Source organism: Pygocentrus nattereri, chromosome 12, assembly GCF_015220715.1.
Source record: "Pygocentrus nattereri isolate fPygNat1 chromosome 12, fPygNat1.pri, whole genome shotgun sequence".
In the NCBI taxonomy this organism is placed as follows: Eukaryota; Metazoa; Chordata; class Actinopteri; order Characiformes; family Serrasalmidae; genus Pygocentrus; species Pygocentrus nattereri.
In genome coordinates, this window is record NC_051222.1 from 8,885,547 (window position 1) to 8,910,853 (window position 25,307).

Below are 25,307 nucleotides of genomic sequence, written 5' to 3' on the forward strand. Positions count from 1 at the left end.
TACACTGAGGAATCAGGGAAAAAAAGCAAAGTGTCACTGGGGTGATACCTACAAGGGTTCATCTGCAGTACTCTTAGTTAAGAAACACAACTGTACCATAATCCATTGAAACTACATTTTCTAAGTTGTACTGACTGTATTTTATTGTTCTGTTTTAAAATCTTATGCATAAAAAGGTACAAATACATACTTTTCTCTGGGCTGAGTTGAGCCTTAAAATCACTGTTGAGGAAACATTGTTTGTACCGTGATGAACGAAAAAATGTAACTGCACAGAATCTTTTTCTGACTTTAGTGATTATTGATGTTTTAAAAAGTGTCACTTTAAAACCAGTTTAAAATGATTAACTAATCATGGAGAAAGTTTATGTGTGCAACTAGAAAGAAAACAAATAATTACTTATTGAAAACATAGACAATTAAAAATCTAAATAAAAACTTTGAATAAACACTTTTTTCAATTGATTTAATTTTTTGAGTTAGTTCAATCGCTTGTTACTACATGAAGTAATTGTCTTTTATGTTGATCTGGTGAGCCATATTTACATTGTATCTAAGAACAAATCCCAAATAAGAAAAGAATGATGAATGACAGAAAACTACATAAGTAAGTTTCAAGAAGAAATTTCTTCGTAAGAATGGTTGGATAATAAAGCCCATTATTTACAGACCACAATTAATTCAACATTATTTATTCATCTGTCACTAAATAAAGGTTAGTAAATCAAATTATACAGAGTATGAATGCAAATGCACAATTCAATGCACAATTTTGTTTTAAATTATTAAAGTGTTTATTCTTTTACATAAATGGTTGCAACTGTAAAAACTGCAGTTTCCCTCTGGGATCAATAAAGTATTCTGATTCTGATATGTGAACAACATATCGCTGTTATCGGAAGAAAGCCTTGCATTTCCAAAATGGTAACTTTACAGGACAAGGAATAAACATACTTCACTTTCAGCGTAAGTCAATGGAACCAGACCTTTTCCCAAGTCATTTTGGGTAATTTATTTTAGGCCATTCATCATAAAATTTACACACAATGTAAAAAGTAACAGGTGCTTTCAAATTATGACAAAAACTAAAAAACGCCAAAAATGGAGATACAAGGACTTCTTCCGACAACAGCGATATGCAACAGTGTGACAACTAATGTTTTAGTCACTGTTACAGGTGGATTACAGCAGTACACCTTACATAATTACATGTGTAGCAACTTCAGTTGTTATATAGGTACAGTGCAATTACAGAGTGGTACTTACAGAATTGCAATTATGTGATGCGATTAGTTACCTTGTTACACCACAGTTATTCTACAGTAATTATGTAAACCAAATGTAATATGTAAAAAAAACTTCAGCTCTGTGGTGTATCAAAAACATATGCTTGCGTAATTACAAGAGGCAAAACAGAAATTAATATACATGTGTAATTACACAGGCTGTATTGCTGTAATCCATCTGTAACATTGATTAAATCATCAGTAGTTAATGTTGTTAAATATGTTATTGATGTGTAACCACATAGTTATTAGAGACACTTAATATAAAGTGGGACCAAATCTTGTACCTCCAAAATGTTAACTTTTCAGAAGAGAAAAGAAAATAATTCAACATTCAAAAAATCAATGTAAGTTAATGTAGAAATGTTTTCTATCGGACCATTAATTATGAAATTTTCACACAGTGTTAAGGAAAGCTGGTGTTGAAACACTGTGTAAAAAAAATGGCAATTTTTCTTTTTGTCCCCACAGCTACGATGTGTAATTACTAACAGTCATTAATTACTAACAGTCATTAATAAACTATTAGATAATTAGGTTCCTGTTTATTGGGGCCTGTTATTGTAATATTTTTACCATCATTTTCAGCACATTTTCAGAATATCTGCTTTAAAATCAAATAGAAATGTGAACGGGATCTGAAGAAAAGGGTTTCTGTTGAGCTGCCCGGCCTGGAGCATGTGTGTGTATATGTCTCTGTGTAAGATTAATGCTAATGGTGAACATGTGTGTGTTAATGGATGAGTACCAGTGACTGTGTGAGTAAATCATTCACCTTGTTAAGAGTGTCTGGAGATGTTATTTTGACTTCCTTACACACATTAGATGATGGGCTAACACAGCCTAAGCGTGCTCTGGATGTACGCTTCAGTGTGGAAGGTTGTGTGTGTGTGCGAGTGAGTGCGAGTCCCCACCAACAAAAGCCAACACTGATTGTCTAGGGTCTCTCTCTCTCTCTCTCTCTCTCTCTCTCGCTCTCTCTCTCTTTCTCTCTCTCTCTCTCTCCCTCGGCCTCTCCTGTGTCTGTTCTTATGTGAGTGCACAGTCGCTTCATTAAACTGATGTGTTTAATGATCAATTCACTTACACAGCCGTCCGGCGCCCTCTCCCTCCATTTGCCTATCCCTTGGCTTCGCAGTCAGCGTGGGGACCGGTCATGGCGGCTAACACTACTACTAAATTCTTCGCTCTTTCGCAGTCTTTCAGTGTGTCTGACATTATCGTGATCGGAGCGTATTTTTTGCTCAATGTCGCAGTCGGAATATGGGTAAGAAACTCTCTCTGTTAGTAGTGCAATGTATTAATAATCATAAAATAATGCTTAGTTTTGGGCTAAATTGTAGAGCTCATGGCAAATCACTGTTGGAAACTTTTCTTAGTTTAGGCTTAGGCTTCATCTGGGTCTGGGAAACTGACCCCAAATGTATTAATTACTGCAATATTTGAAATTATAAACTGGCAAAAAAAAATTACTTTAAGGTTACTTTAAGTGAAGATTACACTACTGAATGAACACTTGTTGCGTTTATTAAGCCTCAAAAAACTACAGTGTACAGTCAGTGGTTGTGATGATATAGCTTTAAATACATGTATATTACCATTTAAAGGCTTGGAATTAATGTTTTCAATAAAATAAAACCAATAAGGTGTGCAAGTTCAGATGTTTATACAATGTTTTGTGCAAAGGTTTGGGCAAATTAACACATCCTCTACAGAGACCACACTTCATTTTAATGTACAATGGCCTGTGCAAATGTTATGCCACGTTTTCTGCATTCTGCAAATTTCAGTGCCCCAATTTAACATATAGAGGAAAAATTTAAGCATGTAAACGGAAAAATGAAAATCATAGGCAGAAAAAATGTTATGTTAATTTATTCCCACCCAGGAAATGAAAACGGCATTTGACAGGGGGTACCCAAACTTTTACATGTGAAAGTAGTACAAATAATTAGGAAACTGTGAATAATAAATTAATGGATGAGCAAATTTTAAGTATGTTCAGAATGACTCACTGAAAATTTGCATAAATGATATATTAGAGTTTATAATTTATGCTTAACTAATTTCTTGCTGTTGCCAAAATACTTGAAATATTGTAGGTGGCATCTATAAGAATCTTTTGTTGTCTAGAATATTTAGATCTACATTGTGGACCCTATTATTGTACATAAATTAACAAAAATGTTACCATGAAATGTGACTCTTAAGCTTTTGAGCGGTACTGTACACTCTTAAAAAACATGGTTCTTCAAGTGTTTTTAGTAAAGACAATGGTTCTTCACAAAACCATAAACACTGAAAGAACTTCTTGCATGCTTGAAGGGTTCTTTGCATGGCGAAATGGTTCTTTGGGTTGATGGAGAGTATTGTATATGGTCTCTATATAGAATTTTTGGGAAATGGTTCAATATAGCACCAAAAGGAGTTCTGATATTGTTACGATGCCAAGCTCATAACAACAGAAGGACCCTTTTGCTGCTACATGGAACCATGTAAAGAACCCTTTGAGGATGCAGATGGTCCTTTGAATTTTCATGGTTTTATATTGAACCATGTCTTCATTAAAAAACCCTTGAAAAAGTGTATTTATTATTTATAGAGTTTTCCAGTGGGGCGCTGTTTATGAGGACTTAGAACTGAAAAAAAAAATCACACATGCGGTGTTAATATGGGAAATACATTACCATTTAATATTGTTGTGTGTGTGTGTGTGTGTGTGTGTGTGTCAGTCATCTTGCAGAGTAAGCAGAAACACTCTTAATGGCTACTTCCTGGCTGGCAGGGACATGGCATGGTGGCCTGTAAGTGAAAACATCTTAAAAGATTTGAGGAACGTTAAAGAAACTTTTAGGAAATATGAAGAATGTACGTACTACTACATTTTGTATCTAGCTTTTGAAAGGTCAGTAGTTTATCAGTCATTTTTGAGTAGGAATTTTACTTGTGCTGGAGTGGTGAATGATTGAGCAGGTCATTAAACATCTACATGTACAAATCTGCAACTAACACAAGCCACATTCTATTCACAAATGGCAACAAGTGCAAGATACTGATTTACAAATAAACTAACAAAGTAGCAACGTTTTTACAGCCAAAGTACTTAGCAAGCAAGCAAACTTTATTTATTTAGATAGCGCTTTTTACAACAGGTAAAGCGGCTTTACAGAACAATCAGTATTACAGAAACAAAGAGAAAAGATAAAATCCGGGTTCAAGCCCCCTGGAGCAAGCCAGTGGTGACTGTGGCAAGGTAAAACTCCCTAAAAGAGGAAGAAACCTTGAGAGGAACCAAGATTTAAAAGGGTTGACACCAGATAGCAAAAAATATTATAAAGTATTATATTACAAAGCGGGAAAAACAGGTTAGGCAGTGGTTAATTAGATTCGTTTTAGTTCATGAATATGTAGCAGCAGCAGCATCTGAGAGTGAGGATTGCACAGCGTTGTACAGCAAGAAGCTCAACGATGGTCAAGCTGGTCCAGAAGGCCAGCGAGCAGTGGCACCCCATCAAGGCAGAAGAGGCAGCAGTATCAGACGCACACGATGGGCAGCTATTCAACTCAGCAAAGAAAGGAAAAGACGCAGTCAGTTCTGTAATGAGTGACTGATCACAGTATTAACAAAGCAGCAGAGACCCTGTCAGGTCTAAATCTGACAGGGAAGACTAATTACCAAAGGTTTCAGCCTAGACTTAAAGACTGAGGCTGTGTCTGAGTCCATTAACAGGAAGATTGTTCCAAAGCTGGGGGGCTTTGTATGAGAAAGCTCTCCCCCCGATGTAGCTTGATTAATTCTAGGTACCAGTAGTAAGCCAGCACCTTGTCAGGCGTGATGGCTCATAGTAGGAGAACTTAATATTCTCAGAAATAACCGTAGCTTTCAGGGTACCAACACTCACCCCTTCAGTACCTTCAGTTGGGGAACATAATCGTTCCATACTATTAAAATTTAAATTGTGTTGACTTTATTGACCTTTACTACAAAAATTGTATTTTATTTTTCTTTGTAAGCTACCACACTGGACAAGAGCATTGCTTGTACAAAAATATACATGTACAGTTTCCTTTTGTCTGACCGTCTAACATAGTGCTTGGGAGTTGTGTGATTTTTTAGGTGAAAATTTAAAACATCCTCTACAGAACCACACTTTCTATTCATGTGCAGAGTTGAACCATGTTTGTTCTGCTTTTTTGAACAAATATATGCATTTTTATGACTAAAATAACATGGGTTTAGCATGCTATCACCTTCTGACAACAGCCTGGACGTGTCAAGAAAGTTTTATAGCTTAAATGTTGTACTTAGTACTTATTGGGCCAATTTATTGGACATGGGTTAAGCTTAGGCTTAAGCGCAAACAATGAATCCAGACTGGATTTACTGTTAGAAAGTTAAATTTTCTATTTTATATACAATAATACGTTATTCAATGTTTTAAGTAATTTGGAACAATAAGAAGTTATTAATGATAAATAATGTATTGTATTCACACATATATATATATATATATATATATATATATATATATATACAATATTTGTGTACTTTTACAGGCCTCAAGACTTGTTCATTGCTTTTCAAATGTGAAGCATTCATTCTTTGTTCTCAAAGTTGTACTACTTTTTGAATTATGATAGAATTAAGTACATTTCCATTCCTTTTAGTAGTAATGTAGACCTAAGTAGTGAAGTCAGGGGTAACTGGCTCAGTAAAGGTGCTGAGTATACAATTCAAATATGCTATATGTAAGATATGTAAGGGTGGGCAATATGATGAGACATTATAGGGCCACAAATACTGGACACCCTTCCTGATTATTGAGTTCAGGTGTTTCAGTCACACCCTTTCTTAACAGTAAGTGTATTAATGACATAGTCATGCAGTCTCCATAGACAAGCACTGACAGTAGAAGGGGTCATACTGAAGGGCTACTATGCCGAAGCATGTAGCACATACAGTTTGCCTGTCCTTTGTTGCATCACTCACTGTAGAGTTTCAGACTGTCTCTGGAAGCAACTTCAACACAAGAGCTGTGAGTCAGGAGCTTCATGAAATGGGTTTCCTTGGCCAAGCAGCTGCACAAGCCTAAGATCTCAAAGCACAATGCCAAGTGTCGGCTGGCGTGGCGTAAAGCGTGCCGCCACTGGACTCTGGAGCAGAGGAAACAATGTTTCTGGAGTAATGCATCCCATATGTTCTGGCATACAGCCAACAGTAAAGTTTGGTGGAGGAAGGATAATGAGCTGGGGCTGGTTTTCAGGGTTTGGACTCCTTAGTTCCAATGAAGGGTGATGTCAATGTTCCAGTAAACAAAGACATTTTAGACAATTACATGCTTCCAATTTTATGGCAACAGGTGTGGTCAGCCCTGTTCCAGCTAAAAAACCATTCCCAGAAGAGTGGAGGCCTTATAGCCACAAAGGAGGGCCAGCTCCATATTAATGCACATGGTTTTGGAATGCGACACCTAATTTTTTTTTTTGGCCATATACTATATATTTCTGAATTTTGATGTTTAAAAAAATACTAGTATTTAGAGATTTTACACATCTCCAAATCACCTAAATATTGCGAAACATGATTTTGACTTGAAGTATTAGTAAGTAAGGTTACATTGTTAGTAATCATATGACCTGCATGTTTCTAACATTGAGAAGACATTGTCTCATGACTCTAAATGTTATGTGAATGATGTGTAGATTGGAGCGTCAATGTTTGCCAGCAGTGAGGGGTCAGGGCTGTTCATCGGCCTGGCTGGAACAGGGGCTGCAGGGGGCATCGCTGTGGCTGGCTTTGAGTGGAATGTGAGTTTCCTAAGCCCCCTATCTTCCCCTCCCTTTTGTGATAGCCCAGTGATGTGCATGTGCCACCTGTCCTACTTCTTCCAGGTTTTTGCAGGATTAGCAGACCTTTGTACAGTTCATTCTAATTTCATCACAAGTTCACTACCTATTTATAACATTTTCATTAAAACTCTTCCATGCAACAGTTTCATTTACCTGTATTGGTTGTAAAAATTATTTGAGTTTAACTTGAAATATTACCAGCTTGTATATTTTTGTCACTATTTCAGAATACAGGATAAAGACTGACTCACTGAAAACTAGTTTAGTGCTTTGTAGCCTTTAACTCCACTTCTATAGAATATAAAACCTATCATGAAGCATCAGTGGCAGATTAAACTCTTATTACCTCACTTTATGCTGCCTAGAATGTATAGAAATAGAATGTTGTCAAGTATACATATGTAAGAAGTGAATTTAGATGAATATTCAATCACTTCTTCAAGGTCTTAATAAATGGCAAAGTAATAATGCAAATATGATTGATTTTCACTGAACAGATGTCTAATTATATACTAATATAGGTCAGAATAAATAAAGTATAGTAAATATTACATAATGAATAATAATTCAACCTGATTATATAGTCATATATTATAATTATATTATACGTAATAAATAAAATATAGTAAATTATTTTGAGATGTCTAATTTGGGCTTTATTGAATAAACAACAATACCTTATTATACACCAATGTATCACTGCTGTCAGAACAAAACCTTGTATCTCCATTTTTGTTGTTTTGTACTTTTATACAGAATTTGAAAATGCCCACTGACCTTTACAATGTGCCAAAATTTCATGATGAGCGGGTCAACAGAAAAGATCCAAAAGTGCTTGGAAAAATCTAGCTCCATTAACTTCCATTGAAAGTTAAGAATGTTTTTTCTTTCTCCTGTAAATGTATTAAGTTGGAGATACAAGGTTTTGTTCCGACATCAGCGATATATATATTCGCTGTCCAAAAGAAAAAAAAATCTCCATTTTTGTCAGTTTTTCTTCTTCCATGATTTGAACTTGGCAGATATCCTTTATATTTATAGTTCATTGATGAAACTATCATAGTCCAAAATCATAATTTTGGACCATTTCTATTGGTCCAAAATTATGATTTTGCATACTGTAAAGCATTTTGGAGATATTTGTTTTTCTTTGGACAGCGGCAATAAGGCGCTAAATCCTTAAAATAACATGTTAGCAAATTTCTATTATTCCTAAACTGGCAAATTGCTGCATCAGGACAAAACCCTCATATATCCAAAATGGTAACTTTCCTGGAAAAGGAAAAAACTTAGTCTATAATGGAAGTTAATGTAAAAAGGTTGTTTCCCAAATGATTTTAGACCATTTTTATTCATCCATTCATAGTAAAATTTTCATAGTAAAGAACAGTGGGTGATTACAAATTATGTAAAAAAACAAAAAAAAAAACCAAAATGACATAAAAATTGAAAATGGCAAAAAGTATTTGTTAAACCAAGCCAAACATTTCTCTACTTAATTGAGCTGTTTGTTCAAATTAATAACCTCAATTTTATCAACATGAAATATATTGAATTGTCTAATTAAATGCAATGTTCTTCCTTATATATATATATATATATATATATATATATATATATATATATATATATATATATATATATATATATTCATTTCTTTTTAGTTACCTCTTTTGAACAGCAGGGGGCGATATGCCTTTAAACATGTTTGGTCTTCTTTTTAGGCAACATATGTCTTGCTGGCTCTTGCCTGGATCTTTCTCCCAGTTTATGTGTCTTCTGGGGTGAGTCTTATGCACAAATATGCACACATGATCCCACAGCAAGATGTTAATGGTAGCACTTTAATAGTTAATAGTTTGAATGAGATAGTTCTTCAGGGGTTCTTTAGTGAAAGGAATGGTTTTATGTAGAACCATGACTTCTATATAGAACAATTTCATTCTTAAATGGTTCTTGACATAGTATGGAGTTCTCCATTGGTGGAGAATGTGTTGTGTATGGTTCAATATAGGGCCTGTTTGAAAAAGTTTCTATATAGCACTAAAAACCAGGCAAGACATATTAGGTGTTGGAAATTTGCATCTTTAGCTTGCACTGGAGCTACAAGGCTAATTTAACAAGCAATGGAAGCTTATAACCACCAAACTGTAGGCCTAAATCATCAGATAGCTTATTGGGTAATGTCAAATAAACTTAGTTGCTTTATGACACCGTATGACATTTTGTTAGCTATTAAAACCAACAGCCATCCATCTGCTAAGCTGCTTATCCATTTGGGTTGTGAAGGGTGCTGGAGCCTATCCCAGTGTTGATCTGGCAGAAGGCAGGAAACACCCTGGACAGTTCAGTACAGGACAGACACTCAGACATACACACTCACACCTAGGGGCAACTTAGCATCTCCAGTTGGCCTGACTGCATGTTGTTGGACTACGGAAGGAAGCTCACGCAAATACAGGGAGAACATGTAAACTCCACACAGAAAGGACCGCGGTTGCCCGGCCGGGGAATCAAACCCAGGCCCATCGTCCTTTGAGACAACAACGGTACCCTGTACACTGTCCTTTCTGAGTAATCCTAAATAGACTTACCATACAACCATCACAAAGTCTGTGATGCTAATATACCCATTTTGTTTACTATCCAAAACCACCAGTGAACCTACATCTGTCTTCTGAGGCCCAATCCCATTTCTTCTTTTTACCCCTAGCCCTTGTTTTCAAGTGTCACCCTAACCCCTTGGACCTGAATTACAAGGGCTAGTGGCTGAAATCTTGCCCTACAAAATGGGACCCTCAAATAAAAAATAAATAAATAAAGTAAAGTAAAACATTGCTTCATTAACAAACCACTAGCGGGGCTCTGTAGGCTGAGAAGTGGTAACAGAAAAGGGAAAAGTTCATCAACTTTATTATCGCCCACTGCTAATTCTTTGATGATACGAAGCTGAAGTCAGATATTCACCAGCTTCTTGTTCAGATTTCACAGTTACATTCTGGCACTGCAGGCGTCAGAACTGCTGGACTACTTAAGATGGAGTGGGAACGTTAGCCAGCTAGCTACCGAGACAATAGCATGCTATTAGCAATAGCATCATGAAGACAAGGACCATAATACACTGAAACGACATTAAACTAAGATAATACGATAGTTATCGTAATTTTTTAACAGAGAAAATTCTCACATTTGTGGGTTTCTATGGTCTCTTGTTCTGCTGGTTTTTCTTTTTTTTTCCTCATAACGCTCCATTAGGAACGAGTCTCTGAAAAACCTCTGTTTGAAGTGCCGTGTGGCCCTAACATTTCACCCTACGCCTCTATCGCCACAAAAATGCGGACATTCTAACCCTAGACGTGAACACACAAAACAGGGCTAAGGGCTAAATGGTAGCGGTGAGGGGCCTGTTTTATATAAAATAGTGGTAAAAACCTGAAAAAAAGAAGTTTTCTTGTGCTATTTTACCTCACAGACACCCTGCAAGTTTCCCTCTGCCATGGATGGATTGTAAAAAAATATGTTTTAGGCCAGAACCTTCTCAAAAAACAATGTTCTAACATTCCTCCTTCTCTGCCTCTCTCTGTTTCTCTCAGATTGTCACGATGCCGGAGTATCTGGGCCGGCGCTTTGGGGGAGAGAGAATTCGCATGTACCTGTCAGCTCTGAGCCTGATGTTGTCTGTGTTTACCAAAATCTCAGTGAGTGCTCTCACACATTCACACTCAGACACATAGCGTAATGGTGTTGTAACGCAGAACACGTCGCCATATCTGGTCCTGACAATGAAAAGGGAAAACTGGATAAGGGCAAAAATAGTAACGGTGATCTCTCGGGACATTATTATTGCATTCCACATTACCCATTAGAAGTCATAGCTGTGGTGACAAAAGCATGGTGTGATTATATATAAAGCGTTTTTGGCTCCTAGCTCATTGAGACAAGTGTATTCTGTTGTAAGTGCTCATTCTAAGCTTTTAATCGATACATTTGTGAGATATTTCATGAGTTGTTTTTGATAAAAAGTCATTGCTGTCTTGTTTTACCATTTTTCCCACTTCTGCCCCACGTTGGGCATTTGTTACCCTCAAAACAAACAGAAAAACTGCAGGCCTGTCGAAACAGAGTGTAAATAGAATGTAAATGCATTTCATTACCAAACTATATACCTGATTATTAAATTACATAATTAACTAATATATGAGAGCATCTTTGCATACTTTGCATTACACTGATTATGTAAAAAACCAACAAAAGTATAATAAAGTCTGAATGGATCATTTTGGGATGGGGATAAAAAATTATACAGTGTGTCAAGAAATGTCTTTTATGTCTAACTATTTATTACAAAAATGAAAAGCTACACTTATTTAAACATTAAAAATTCTAATTGTAATAATTGTATTTTTAAACTGCTGAAAAATTGGTTTTGCACAGTGCAGTAACATAATGTGCAGCACAGTGTCCACTGTGGTAATGTATGTTGTCCGAAAGCTGCACCATCCCAAAACAATACGTTTCAAAATGTCCAAAAGATTCTAATGTGACCAAGTACACATTTTCATAGGCAGCAGAGGAAAGGCCTAACAGCGCCTTAGCAACCACCTGGGATACCAAGGGAATGGCCTGGGAAACCAGAGCAATGGCCTAGCAACACCTTAGCAACCACCTGGAATAGCATCAACTCCTTAGCAACCACCTAAAACCAACCAAGCAATGCCCTAACTACAGGTTGGAATACTAGAGCAACCTCATAGCAACACCAAGACTACATGGAATTACTATATAAACTCAATTTATCAAAAGCAATGAACAGTTTTCTACAATTGCATTCCCTTTTGAAGCATTATTAGCTTTAAGTTGATGTGACTCAGCGATCAGAATGCATTTTATTCATATTAATGTTATTATTTTATGCCTGCGGTTGCATAGCGATGCAATCAAACATCAGAAAACATTTTAGAAGTGAGCAAAAAATCTTTAGATTTGTTTGAATATTATGTTAAAACCAGAATTTTGTCTTTTAAATGATATGATATTATGAATTGTGCTTAACATGACCAGTAACATCAACTTAAAAGGTGAAAAAGGTCAGTTTTAACATTCTTAACTTTACTGTTCATTATTGTGTATGGTGTGTGCAGACAGACCTGTATTCTGGAGCATTTTTTGTCCAGATATGTTTGGGCTGGAATCTCTATGTCTCCACTGTCCTGATGCTGGTGGTGACCGCACTTTACACCATTGCAGGTATGTGTGCCTTTGTGTGTGGTGGTGGCGGGGTGCTGGTGGTTAGGAGGAGGGTTTGGTTTACACTCTATGTGGAGACCAAATAAGCCAACAGGTCAGTTTAACAGCTGTGAGTTGATTTATTCTAGCAGTATGTTGATGATGTATCTCAGTACATCAATCCATTCATGTTTCTTTCATTGACATGCAAGTAGCCCCACATCATGATGCTCCCACCATCATACTTCACTGTGGGCCTGGTGTCATTGGGATCAACTATTCTTTCTCCAAATATGGCAAGCTGCATTATTGGGCTATTTAGAAATTTAGAAATTGAAGAGTTAAAATAGAAAGTATTCTATTTTTTGTTTCAGCTGACCAGATCATGTTGTTTCAGAGGAGTTCAGATTCGTATAAATGCTCACATGCAAGTTTTATCTCTTTCTTGTTTAGCAGAGGAGGTTTGCATGAAGAGGAATGGATGTCGTTGCTTATTGTTCTCTGTGTAACTGTTGTTTCTGTTGCTTTTAAGCCATCCTGCAACTCTTTTCAAGTGACTACTGGCTTCTAAATTTCTCTGGCATTAGTCGTAGAGAACTCTTATATGATGCACCTTTACGGGGACGATTAGCTGTGCTGTCATAAACTCTCCACTTGCATATTATTGAAGCAATTTGACTCCAAAAGACGTTTAAGGTCTCTTTAGTCATTTCCACTCAAATGTTGTTTAATAGTGTTTTCCCTGAGAATTTTAGGACCTTCAGTGTCACCATGACTGCTGCTTGTTGTGTAAGATCCTCCCAACCAATGGCAACATCTTTTACGATAAAACCAGGCGCAATCTGCAAGTCATTTTTTCCCTTTCAGGTTTTTTTAAGAGTTTCAGAAAGGACTTTTGGGGCATGCTATGCAAACCACATTTGCTTAAATTTGCTAGCAAGGTTGGCCTTGTAGCTCCAGTTCTTAGCTAAAGAAGGAAAATGTGGGCTCCAAATACATCTAGGCTGATCTGCTGTGGAAAATCAGGGCAATCTGAGTTATTTCTACAACTATGTTGAAAATGAGTGATTAAGTACTGAGGTATTCATAGGAATCAAAAAGGGAAATAAGCAATAAGCATAATCAAGCAATAGGCCATGTGTTACTGCTATTGTATCACGGGGAAGGGTGTTGTTAGGCACAACACAAAGCAGAGTAGCTTCAATTGTGGCTCAGCCAATCAAATTTTAAGACCAGAACTATTCGTTTTATAATAAGCATTTTAGATCCAGTGCTCAAGTAAGGGCTTTGCAAAAGCCTGATGTATAATAGACAAATTTCAGTGCTCTGGAAAATGCTTAATTCACCATAGTTCATGCTTAATCAAATGTAAATGAGGCAGGTAATTCCCACCTACGGGCTTGATGCATGTTGAGAGTGATGGGTGACGGGAACCAGACATCCGAAGAGTTTTATTTCCTCCAAATGTTTCCGCACAGGCGGTTATTACAGGAGATGGTTGTGTTTATGTTACTTGATGCCAGAGATGTTGTTGTATCATAGTTTTGAGAAGGTTTTGGCCTAAAACATATTGTTAAAATCCATCCATGGCGGAGGGTTACATGCAAGGTGTTGTCAGGCAAAACAGTCCCCAAAGAAAACTTTGTTTACCACTATTCTACCATAAATGACATCACATATGCAAACTCAGATGGCTCCGCCCCAAAGGAGGAGACGTTTGACGTTGTCTTTTTTTGTGTTGGTGTTGTTGGTTGTCCTTCTACGCTGATGCCACAATACTTTTGTGTATAACTACAGAGTCAAAAGACATGTGACTGTATGCACTACAAGTACATGAAACTCGCTGTGACACATTCACACAATGACATTTTTCATTTCATCCCCTCTCACCAGGTGGGTTAGCAGCTGTGATCTACACGGACACCCTCCAGACCTCCATCATGATCATTGGTGCAGTGATCCTCACCATTACAGGTCAGTCAGTTACATTCAGAGGTGGACAAAGTAGCCCAAACCCATTTTCAGGTAACAGGTTTTTTTATTATTATTAAAAAGAGTCAAAAAAGTATGTTCCACCTGGAGAAGAACTGCAGAAGTACCATAATAAAAAACAGTAGCTGTGAATTAACTACCTCATTTACACATTAAGTATCAAGTATGGGGAATTAAGCATTTTCCAGAGCACTGTTGTATGTGTATTATACAGTACATCCTAACCATTGTAATCTATGAATACCCCAGTAGTTAATCTCCAATTTTAAAGGGAATAGTTCTAGGAATAGTTTGAATTTACCCAATTTTCCACTTGCCCCAGATGTAGCAGATCAGCCAAGACATGTTTGGGCCTGCATATTGCTTCTTCAGTTCAAAGCAGGTGCTACAAAGCTAATATTGCTAGCAAACAATAGAATTGAATGGTCACCGAAATAGCTCAAACTATTTCTGTCATTCCTATAAAAATACATCCCCAAAAGCACATCCAGGTCTTCCTTGAGGTTGTCCAGACTTGTTTGAAGGCCCACAAGAAAACAACACAAAGCAGTTTTGCGATTTATGGTGGTCATTGCCACAAATACCTTGATTATAGGTCAGCACTCCTACATTCTGAGGTGGTTTGTGAACACAGACCGTGCTGTCTAAAGTGGTTGCCTGCAGGTTTGTTCATGTTTATAGCTCACAGTAAGTCACAACTGTGTCTTAAACCACATCAGCAAGACCTGGATGCAGTTGGTGCAGGCTGGAAAAAGTTTTGCTGATGTACTTTTACAGATATGATTTGGGCTATTTGGGTGACTGTTAAATACTAGTGTTTGTTAGCAACATGAGCATTGCTGTTCCAGTTTTAAACTAAAGATTGGACCTTTAGAGTCATGTATAATACAAGAAGTGCTCTGGACAGTCCTTCTTTTAGCCTAGTGCATGCTTAATGAAGTGGAAATGAGCCAGTGAATTAACATCTACTTGCCTGATAAGGCTTAATTACAGTTTTACAAGGGCATTATAACATCATATATACTGTAATACAGGACATTGTAATATACTTAAAATGTTTGAATGCCTACTTCTAGATGAAAGCCACTGAACTTTGCTATTCCCTGCATGAATATGCAGTTGTATGCAAAAGTTTGTGCACCCCAGTTGCACATTTTAATGCATAATTACTGTTTATTTGAATTAATGTAATATAAAAACATAAAATTGCCTCTTCAAAATGTATATTGAACTTAATCAGTTCATGTTTTATGTTTTTTTTTTCATATGCTAAACTCAAAGAAATAGACATTTTTCACTACAGTCAACAAAAATCAACAAAATATGACTGTGGGCTAACTTGGCATTGATTGTATAGTAACTGGCAGCTCTAAGCCAGGACTCTTCATGGAAATTTTCCATGGGGAGGTGTGGCATTTTCAAAGGTTGTAATTGCTCTAAACAGACAAGACCTGTTTCAGTAAAAGCACAATGAGAGCACAGAAAGTTGGTGGGGGGTGGGGGGCATAAAGCCTGAAGCCAGTGAACCCTTAGGCACAACAGAAAAGCATTAACATGGTAACACCATGATGACAGGGACCGGACAGAGCATGAAGTATGAGCTCTTCTGCACTGACATGTCCCATGGTAGCACGTGACTTATGGAAAAGTAGCCCACAGCCCAAAAGCACACAAATCGCGCTGTAGTAAAACGTGACATAAATCACATCAACACAGGCCTCACCGAAGACAAGAATGAAAGTCCAACAAGACAAAGCCAATAAGCCAACAAGACCAAAAACAGTAGTCACTGTATTTCACCACAGTGAATAGTTAATCACATGTAAACGATCTTCCAAATCCTTGATGTGATTTTATTTGAATATGGATGCCAGAAGAAGGGTTGGGGGGTTGGGGGGGGGGGGTGTGTGGATTGGGGGGGTGTTTGCTCAGGGCCTGCAAGGCCTCAGAGAAGACCGAATGGTTTCTAGGAACTAAACATTATTTTTAGCTCAGTACGCAAGTACTGTAACACTAATCATGTGAAGTTTTGGCTGGAAACCAGAAAAATGTTAAGAACTTGAAACATCCATCAAAAACTTTCTAGTAGTCCAGTTTTTGTTCCATGCCATGCAATCAAGAGAGCTCTCCCAGTGGTTAGGCCAGGAACAACTCCGGTCCTGGGGGGGCTGGTGTCCTGACAATTAACTGATGAGTTGACACAGGTATGTTTGATCATCCGTGAGTCAGGCCTTTGGGATCTGGTCTGAAGGCCTCACAACATAATCACGAAATGAAAGTCGAGTCAGCCAATAGTGTTTTAATTTACAGTCGGTTGGAGCAATTGTGTTGATTTTGGCCTGAAGGTCCTAAATGCAGCTGCGAATGCAAGCAGTCGTCGTTTATGTTTATTTGCAATTTCTCAGGTCTTGTAACTGTATATCTACCATTTTACTTTTGTAGACAGTAAGAAATTCAAGGAAGAATGTTTCTTTAATCACTTTTATTGTGCTATAATAAGGAAAATGTTAAGATCACCCATATGCAATGGTTAGTTTGCTGGTAGCAATCATTTCAAACCTCCAAAGAGTGGAAATCTTCGTCCAGGATTTCGTCCGACCTACATAACTGGTCTAAGAAAATACCAAAAATAAAATGTCAAAAATCAGTAGATGGTGTACATTTTTGAGATTTCTCAAAGCAAACCTAGCAATGACGTAGCGAGGGGTCATGAACAGTAATCCAGACTAAGGCAGGGAAAAATAACAGGTTTGCCTAATGGCGCATGAGAAAGGGTAATAGGGCAGATCTTAATGATCTCCAACATGGGTGTGGTTTAACAGCAGAAAGGAAAACAAAGAGACAGTGTTGTCCACTTCTGTAAACCACGGCTCTCTATCATATCCCTCACAAGCTGGTATCTCTGAATTAGAAACTATAGAGTGGCAGCCAAAAAAAAATGTATTCATTTCAATGAATGTTAATAACATACATAAAGTGGCACGAAGTGATTTGGTACCACTTTATGTAAAGAGTTTAACAGTTTTAGTAGTTAATGGTTATAAATTGGGTCATAACACCTTAAAAATCATTAATAAGCAGTTATGACACCAATCAAAAAGGTAACAGTGACCTGTTACTTGCCAAATAGTGAGCCCAAACTTATGTATCCTGTTAAATCTCAGATATTCATATGCATCAAATGGAACAGCTCACCGTTCGCCGTTTTACATATATGTCATAACTGCTTATTAATGATTTGAAGACATTAAAGACCTCATTTATAATCATTAATAAACCCACTAGACCTGCAAGACTGTTGACTGTTATCTAACCTTGGATGGTATAGGCAGTCATCTTTCTTTGTTCCAGTAATATTGACAATGGAGGGTTGCCAACCACATTGGATTGTTAAACCAGTTCTGCCAAATATAATAGAAAAGCATTAGGTTAACCAGAGCTGAGCTCACCGTCATACTTCTGCTCAAGTGACTGATAAGGCCTGAAATAGTTGAGCCGTGAACAAGCTCACGCGCTCGAACACCGTGACACGTTTAAAGTCCACTTAAAAATGTCTATTTAGGGTAGTCTTTTATGGGACTTATGGTGTGGAGTAGAAGCAGAAAGCCCAAGCAGAAGAACAGTCATCTTCTACGTCCCATACCAGCCTCTTTTCATTTCACAGAGCACAAAATCACATGATATGTTGCTTCTCCAGAGCCTTTCCATCTTTTTTTTCAGGGTTCAGGCCCAAAGCTTGAAATCTAATTATGATAAATCAGTCAAATACTCTGACCTGCACAGATATCACAAATTACGTCTTTCAAAATGTCCCAGTCTTGCTTTATTGAGTGCATGCATTTCTAGGTAGATTGAGATATTATACCATGAGGAACCTCTAAATTGTGCTCATAATACAACTGACAGTAAAGTATGGCCTACAATGGCTCAAAGCCAGAGGGGTGGCCAGGGTGGCATTGGCCATCCCAACCTGGATGCCACCCCAAGCTTTCTTTCAGGTAACTGGTTGCTTCGAATGGTCAGACACTAGCAGAGTGAATCAAGTGTTTTACATAACTGTACCTTGGTTGCAAAGCTGCCGAATTTAAGGTGGAACGGAGAATTTGAATAAGAATCTGGCAAATAAGTCACTCAGGTGCTTTAGAGTGTTGTATGCTTCAGGTGAGTTAGCTATGGATCCACTGTCAAGGCTATTTTTTTGTTCAAATAAAAAAGGAAGGAAAGAATAGACTTTCATGTCATCTTCTAGGTCATCAAAGTGACTTGGTCACCAAATGGCTACGGCAATTATGGAGGCCTAGTGTCACTGCTAAGGCTCACTCAGGAGGTGCAGGGTTTAAAAGACAGTGAAATAAGGGATTACTCAAGATTAGTCAAGAAGGGTGAGACCAAGAGATTCAAGCTAAAAATGAGGTTCTTATTCACCAAAACATTCCAACTTCATCTAAAAAAGTTATTTGTGAAACAATCCCACGAGCACATCTTGCTGTTATTTTGACTATTCCCTCAACGTGTTCATTGTTAAAGGAGGTCCGTCAACAACATGTTTTTGAGACCCTAATGCAAATTTACGCCTGGTTTTTAAAAATAGAGAAATAATATTGTGACTGATACAGATTGCAGCTTAAACATTATTCCATACTCCAGTAGTTCAACAATTGTTAAACAGTTTAACTGACGGATATCATTGTCAGTCTTTAAAGACAAATAAACAATAGAAACTGAGCGTTGAATAATATACATTTTCTAGCACTTCTATGTAGTTTAGGGTTCTGTTTATTATCTGTTTTTTTAAAAGTTCTCATCATAGATCAAGAGTTTTTTGTGTGTTATAGTATATTATTCTCCTGTTAAACGTCAGGTTTGGATGCTTTTTTTATATCGCTGCTGTCGGAACACAACATGTGACATTGGTGGGATTTGAACTCACAATCTCCTGACGATAGGCAAAAAACTTAGATCTTCATGCTCTTGGAGAACCGAATCTAAAGTATTCTATGACTGCAATCAAAAAATGTTGCTGATAATTGGTGAGTTTCTTTTTGGAAGGGGCACTGATGGGATTCAAACTCACCTCCTGATGATAGGCCAAAATCTTAGACATTTGTGCCCTGCAGCAGCCCAACATGGTGTATTTTATGACTGCATTCAAAAATGTTGCAGAGAATTTGCAACTTCTTTATGGTTGTAGCAATGATGAGATTCAAACTCGCAACCTCCTGAAGATTGTCAAAAAAGTTTAGATAGTTTTATATATATATACAATTATAAAGTTAGATAGTTATAAAACAGCATCAGTAAGAACTACCTTACTTAACTACCTACCTTAATTTTGGTCATTTTTTGACATAATTTGAAGGCAGTTGCCCTTTATGTTGTGTCAGCATTTCACAACAAACAGACCAACAGAAATGGTCCAAAATGACTTTACTTCTAATAAAAGTTAAGAATGTTCTTCCTTGTCCTGTACAGTTATCATTTTGGTGAGAAGGTCACTAATGCAACCACTAATGCAACCACTAATTTTCAGTGACATTTTTCAGTTACAGAACACCTCATGTTGTGTTCCCCTATGGTATCCCTATGTAAAATTTTGGGCTATCATCCAAGAGATCATGAGTTTAAATCCCATCAATGCCACAACTAATAAGAAGCCACTAATTATCAGTAATATTTTTGATTGTATTCAGGGAATGCCTCATTTTGAGTTCCTCCATGGCATAACTGTCTGTGTTTTTGGTCCATAATCAGGAGATTGGGAGTTCAAATCCCATCAGTGCCCCACCAAAAAAGAAGTTGTGTGTTATTAGCAATATTTTTTATCCCAGTCAGGGCATGGATCATACTGGGTTCCCCCTTGGCACAACTGTCCAAGATTTTCATCAGTGATGAGGAGACTGGATTTGAATCCCATCAGTGCCACAGAAGTCACAGTCTGTTCACTTAGTAAATACAGTCTCAATGCAGGCTGGATGAGATGAGTGGCCACAGTACACTGAAAGCACGCCCTAATAAATTACTACATAAGAGTGTGTACATGCACTCGTAGATCTACATGGTATAATTGGAGAAATGTGCTCATTAACCTCATTAAAGCTTTAATGGGGCCCTGAAGGCAACACAACCAAAGTCATTTCCCCTACACACAGAAAAACATGCTCCTTTTCAAGAAAACGTTTAGCAAAGTTTTCTCAACAGCCCAAGCCAAACGTTAAAAAAGGACACACTAACTTTCGCCTGTACGGGATCTGCCATGAGAAGCAGTGGTGCGGCCTGTAATTTATAATGGCTTATTTATTTATTGACACATTTATGACATAAGCCCACTGAGACTTGAGGATAATATCTCCTCCATGCCACAATAAAGGTACTCGTCCATGTTGCATATCTGTAGCTCCCTAATCTCACACACCTGATGCAGGTGTTCTGAAGCTCTTCAGGAGGACCTGAATTCAAGCCAGGTATGACGGGTCAGTGGGGGAGGACATCTCTGAGAGCAGAGTTGCCTAATGGTGCATTTGGTGATAAAAATCGTAAAGTTGCCACATCACTACATTGTAATTACCATTATTTGAATTTGGATTGGATTGAATTTGAATTGGCAAATGGTAAATTTGTCATGGGGGGGCCGATATCAGCTGGAAATGCCAGACTGGATACTGGAGCACAAAAAAAAAAGAATGAATCATGTCCTGAAATAGCACTCACATCGTGTTACTGGGTAGTAGCTTGAGCATGATCGCCTACTTTCCGAAGCTCATCTTGAGTGAAGTGCTTCAATTCATGACGTCTTATTTTAAAGTGCTGCAGTTTTCAGAGGAAAAACACTGGATCAGCATCAAATTACATGCTGTGTTGATTTTCCACGGGAAAAGACGAGCTCTGCAAGCAAGTGATGTAAATGTGCCATTTTATGCATATTTTGGTTTAACATATTGGAAAAAATAAAATGTTACACATAAAATGTGCCTGAACTTTTGCTCAAACCAGATTATATGTCTGTTTCTTTTCCTCCAATATGTGCAATGGTGCATTAAAATGTATTAAGGAATCAAATTAGATCGGGGCGCCCAAACTTATGCACACGACTGTACATCTATATATATATATATATATATATATATATATATATCAATATCTATATCCACTACAGTGAGCAATAACAATGTACCATAGAACCATAAATGAATCCTATTTTCAATCTATTAATTATGGTATTGATCGCAACTGCATTCACTGTTTTTCTTTGTCCAAATTTTGTTTTAAACATTGTAAGAATACAGAATCGCGACGATCTTAAACTCTTGTCGATGCTGATGTTGATGGCATGTGATGTATTGTTTTTTTATACATCGACGGCTCAAACACAACCTTCCCATCGTCTATGTCTTCCGCTCATTTTAGCATTTAACAAGATCGGTGGCTACAATGAGTTGGAACGTATGTATCTGCAAGCTGTGCCATCTAAGATCATCCCAAACACAACCTGTCACCTTCCGCGGCCTGATGCTATGCACCTGTTCCGAGATCCTGTGGACGGAGACCTGCCCTGGCCAGGCATGACGCTGGGCTTGACCATCATCGCTACCTGGTACTGGTGCACTGACCAGGTAAACACAAACACAACTTGAGACGGAGGCCCAAAAGTACTTTTTTATTCAATGAGGATGTAAAAAATCCACTAATCTGTAAGCTCAAGTGTTTGCATTTCAGAATGTTATAGACTTATACTGATGCCTGCGTTGACTCAAACTAAAACTATTCAATCACAGACTTTTCATCTGCCTGACAATATACTGAATACTTCACTTCATACTAACATATCATCTTGATGTGCTTCTAATAGTAAACACTGGCAGTCAGTGCCAATAACAATGACTGTACCAGTGACTGTAACAGTAACACTGGTAACATTGTTGTAACAGTGACTGGTTTTCATAGATCTATTTCTCATTCGTTACTCTGATAGTAACGAATAGTCAATGGAGGTAACAATGACTGTAACAGTAACACTAATACTGTTACTATCTAGTGACTGTCACAGTAACACTGTAACACTGATACTATCCAGTGACTGTAACAGTAGCAATGACTGTAACAGTGACTAACAGTAACACTGGTAACATTGTTACTAGTCAGTAACAGCAACTGGTTTTCATAAATCTATTTCTCATTCGTCACTCTGATAGTTTTCTAACAGCAGTCAGTGCCAGTAGCAGTGCCTGTAACAGTAACACTGTTACTATCCAGTAACTGTAAGAGTAACACTAATACTGTTACTATCCAATGACTGTAACAGTAACAATGTAATACTGTTATTACCCAGTGACTGCAACAGTAACACTGTAATTCTGATACTGTGCAGTGACTGTAACAGTAACAATGTAATACTGTTACTACCCAGTGACTGCAACAGTAACACTGTCATACTGATACTATGCAGTGACTGTAACAGTAACACTGTAATACTGCTACTACCCAGTTACTGTAACAAAACTGTAATTCTGATACTATGCAGTGACTTTTACAATAACATTGTAATACTATTACTATCCAGTGACTGCAACAGTAACACTGTCATACTGATACTATGCAGTGACTGTAACAGTAACACTGTAATACTGCTACTACCCAGTTACTGTAACAAAACTGTAATTCTGATACTATGCAGTGACTGTAATAGTAACATTGTAATACTGTTACTACCCAGTGACTGCAACAGTAACACTGTAATTCTGATACTATGCAGTGACTGTAACAGTAACAATGTAATACTGTTACTACCCAGTGACTGCAACAGTAACACTGTCATACTGATACTATGCAGTGACTGTAACAGTAACACCGTAATGCTGTTACTACCCAGTTACTGTAACAAAACTGTAATTCTGATACTATCCAGTGACTTTTACAATAACATTGTAATACTATTACTATCCAGTGACTGTAACAGTAACACTAACACTTACTGCTCAGTATCACTGACATGTTTTATAGATCTATTTTTCATTGGTTACTTCTAACAGTAGTCAGTCCCAGTAACAAGGGCTGTAACAGTAATACTGTAATATTGTTACTACACTTTATTACTGAGTGCCTTACTTCTATTACTCTGCTGCTGTAATACTGTGAATTTCCCCGCTGTGGGACTAATAAAGGATTATCTTATCTTATCTTATCCAGTAAGAGTAACATTGTAACACTTAGTGCTCAGTAGTCGTGACTGGTTTTTATAGATCTATATCTCATTTGTTACACTGAGAGGGCTCTAACAGTGATCAGTAACTTGGACTGTAACAGTGACTGTGTAGTGACTACATTGCTTCTTCTCAGTTACAGTGACTGGGTTCCATAGATCTTTCTCATTTGTTACTCCAAGAGGTCTCAAACAGCAGTCAGTAACTGTGATTGTAACAGTAACACTTACTGCTCAGTAACAGTGACTGTTTTTCATAGATGTATTTCTTATTATTACTCTGACAGGCTCTAACAGTAGTCAGTGTTAAATATGGCATTTTTTTGCAAATAATAGTTTAAATTATTGGAAAAAACATGAAATATATTAAGGGCTTCCAAGACCATAATAGTAACACTCTAACTACTCAGTAACACTGACTATATCAGTAACACTGCTGCTACTTAATAACAGTGGCTGGTATTTATAGAGCCATTTCTCATTTGTCACCCTGGCTGGCTTTGAACAGCAGTCAGTTCCAGTAACCAGGACTGTAACACTAACACTGTAACACTATTAAAAGCCTGTAACAGTGACTGAGTTTCATAGATCTATTTCTCATAGTTACTCTGACAAGCCTTGAAAGCAGTTATCGGTTATCATCCTCTTAACACTACTATGTAATGACAGGCTTGGCTCTTTCCCTTTTTTCTATATTTAACCCTCTACTGCATGACGTTGCCTTTAGGCAACAAACCCCTTTTTCCTTACTTTCCACTAACTTTATACATATTTAACAACAATTACAGGGTTAACAATAAAGGGAAGAGTTTGAATAAGTTAATAATAAGCATGTACTTGGTCATGCTGTGTCTTAGTGGACACTTTTGAACCTCATTTTTTCAACATTCGGTATCAATTTTTCTTATGACAATTTGGAAAAGTATGTTGGTTGTCTAGAAGCAACAGTGGAATGGATTTAGCCAGTCACAAAGCCAGATCTAAACACTTCAGGGATCACGGGTCTACATCATTTTTCCCATTGCCACAGAATGTTGCCTCAGGGCAACATACCCCAAAAGGACCCCTGCACACATTATTATTTAAAAAAATGTTTTTGAATTTAATACATCAGGTCAATTTTACGCAAGAATGGTGAATCGAGTGTTTTTTTTATTGCTTTAATTGCAGTACAGGGTTAATATTACTTGTAAAATCCTAACCTCTACTCAAATTGTTCTTGTGTTATAGCTTTGCTATTGTTTTTGTGTCATCCCTTTCGAGCCAAGGTTTATTTGCCTTGTTCTTAGGCTGTTTTTCCTAAGAGCCCGTGGCTTGTTCATATGGGCCTGAACCCAGATCTTCTGCTCCTGTTGTGAAAAGCACAGCATAAATCACTATTGACTGTAATTATAATTGATTATAATAAAACTCAATAAATGTTCGGCCAAAATAAAATTCTCAGGCTGTTTTCGAACAAGACACTGCCAGAAAGTACTGTTTGGATTGGCACTGCCACTTCTGGTTCCTCCAGTCATTTGTTTATCGTGCACCACTATTGCGAACCAATATTAGATTATAAAACAGTGGTGAGATTTCAAAATTCATTGAATATGTTCCTGGAGAAGTGAATGAAAATGAAGTGAGCCAGGCCAAGTCTCGCTGCTGAGCCACCCAGGGGTTCTCCTGTGTATGTATTCAGAGACGTTATTCTATGTAATATCCTGTTGTTAGAAATTTACACTGCAAAACATTTTTAGAAAATTGATTTTTATTTT

General features: G+C 37.3%; 1 protein-coding gene across 1 annotated transcript in view; it reads left to right on the plus strand.

The window, feature by feature from the left end:
* The first annotated feature begins 2,364 nt into the window (after positions 1 to 2,364).
* The window catches only part of slc5a10 (solute carrier family 5 member 10), a 58,630-nt gene continuing 35,687 nt past the window's right edge, over positions 2,365 to 25,307 (plus strand). Inside the window, exons 1-8 of the mRNA XM_017721011.2 lie at positions 2,365 to 2,553; positions 4,019 to 4,090; positions 6,990 to 7,094; positions 8,861 to 8,920; positions 10,730 to 10,834; positions 12,278 to 12,383; positions 14,256 to 14,336; positions 21,759 to 21,964. Of these exons, the coding sequence (XP_017576500.1) occupies positions 2,443 to 2,553; positions 4,019 to 4,090; positions 6,990 to 7,094; positions 8,861 to 8,920; positions 10,730 to 10,834; positions 12,278 to 12,383; positions 14,256 to 14,336; positions 21,759 to 21,964 (846 nt within the window). The 5' untranslated portion in view covers positions 2,365 to 2,442. The remainder of the gene's footprint in view (positions 2,554 to 4,018; positions 4,091 to 6,989; positions 7,095 to 8,860; positions 8,921 to 10,729; positions 10,835 to 12,277; positions 12,384 to 14,255; positions 14,337 to 21,758; positions 21,965 to 25,307) is intronic.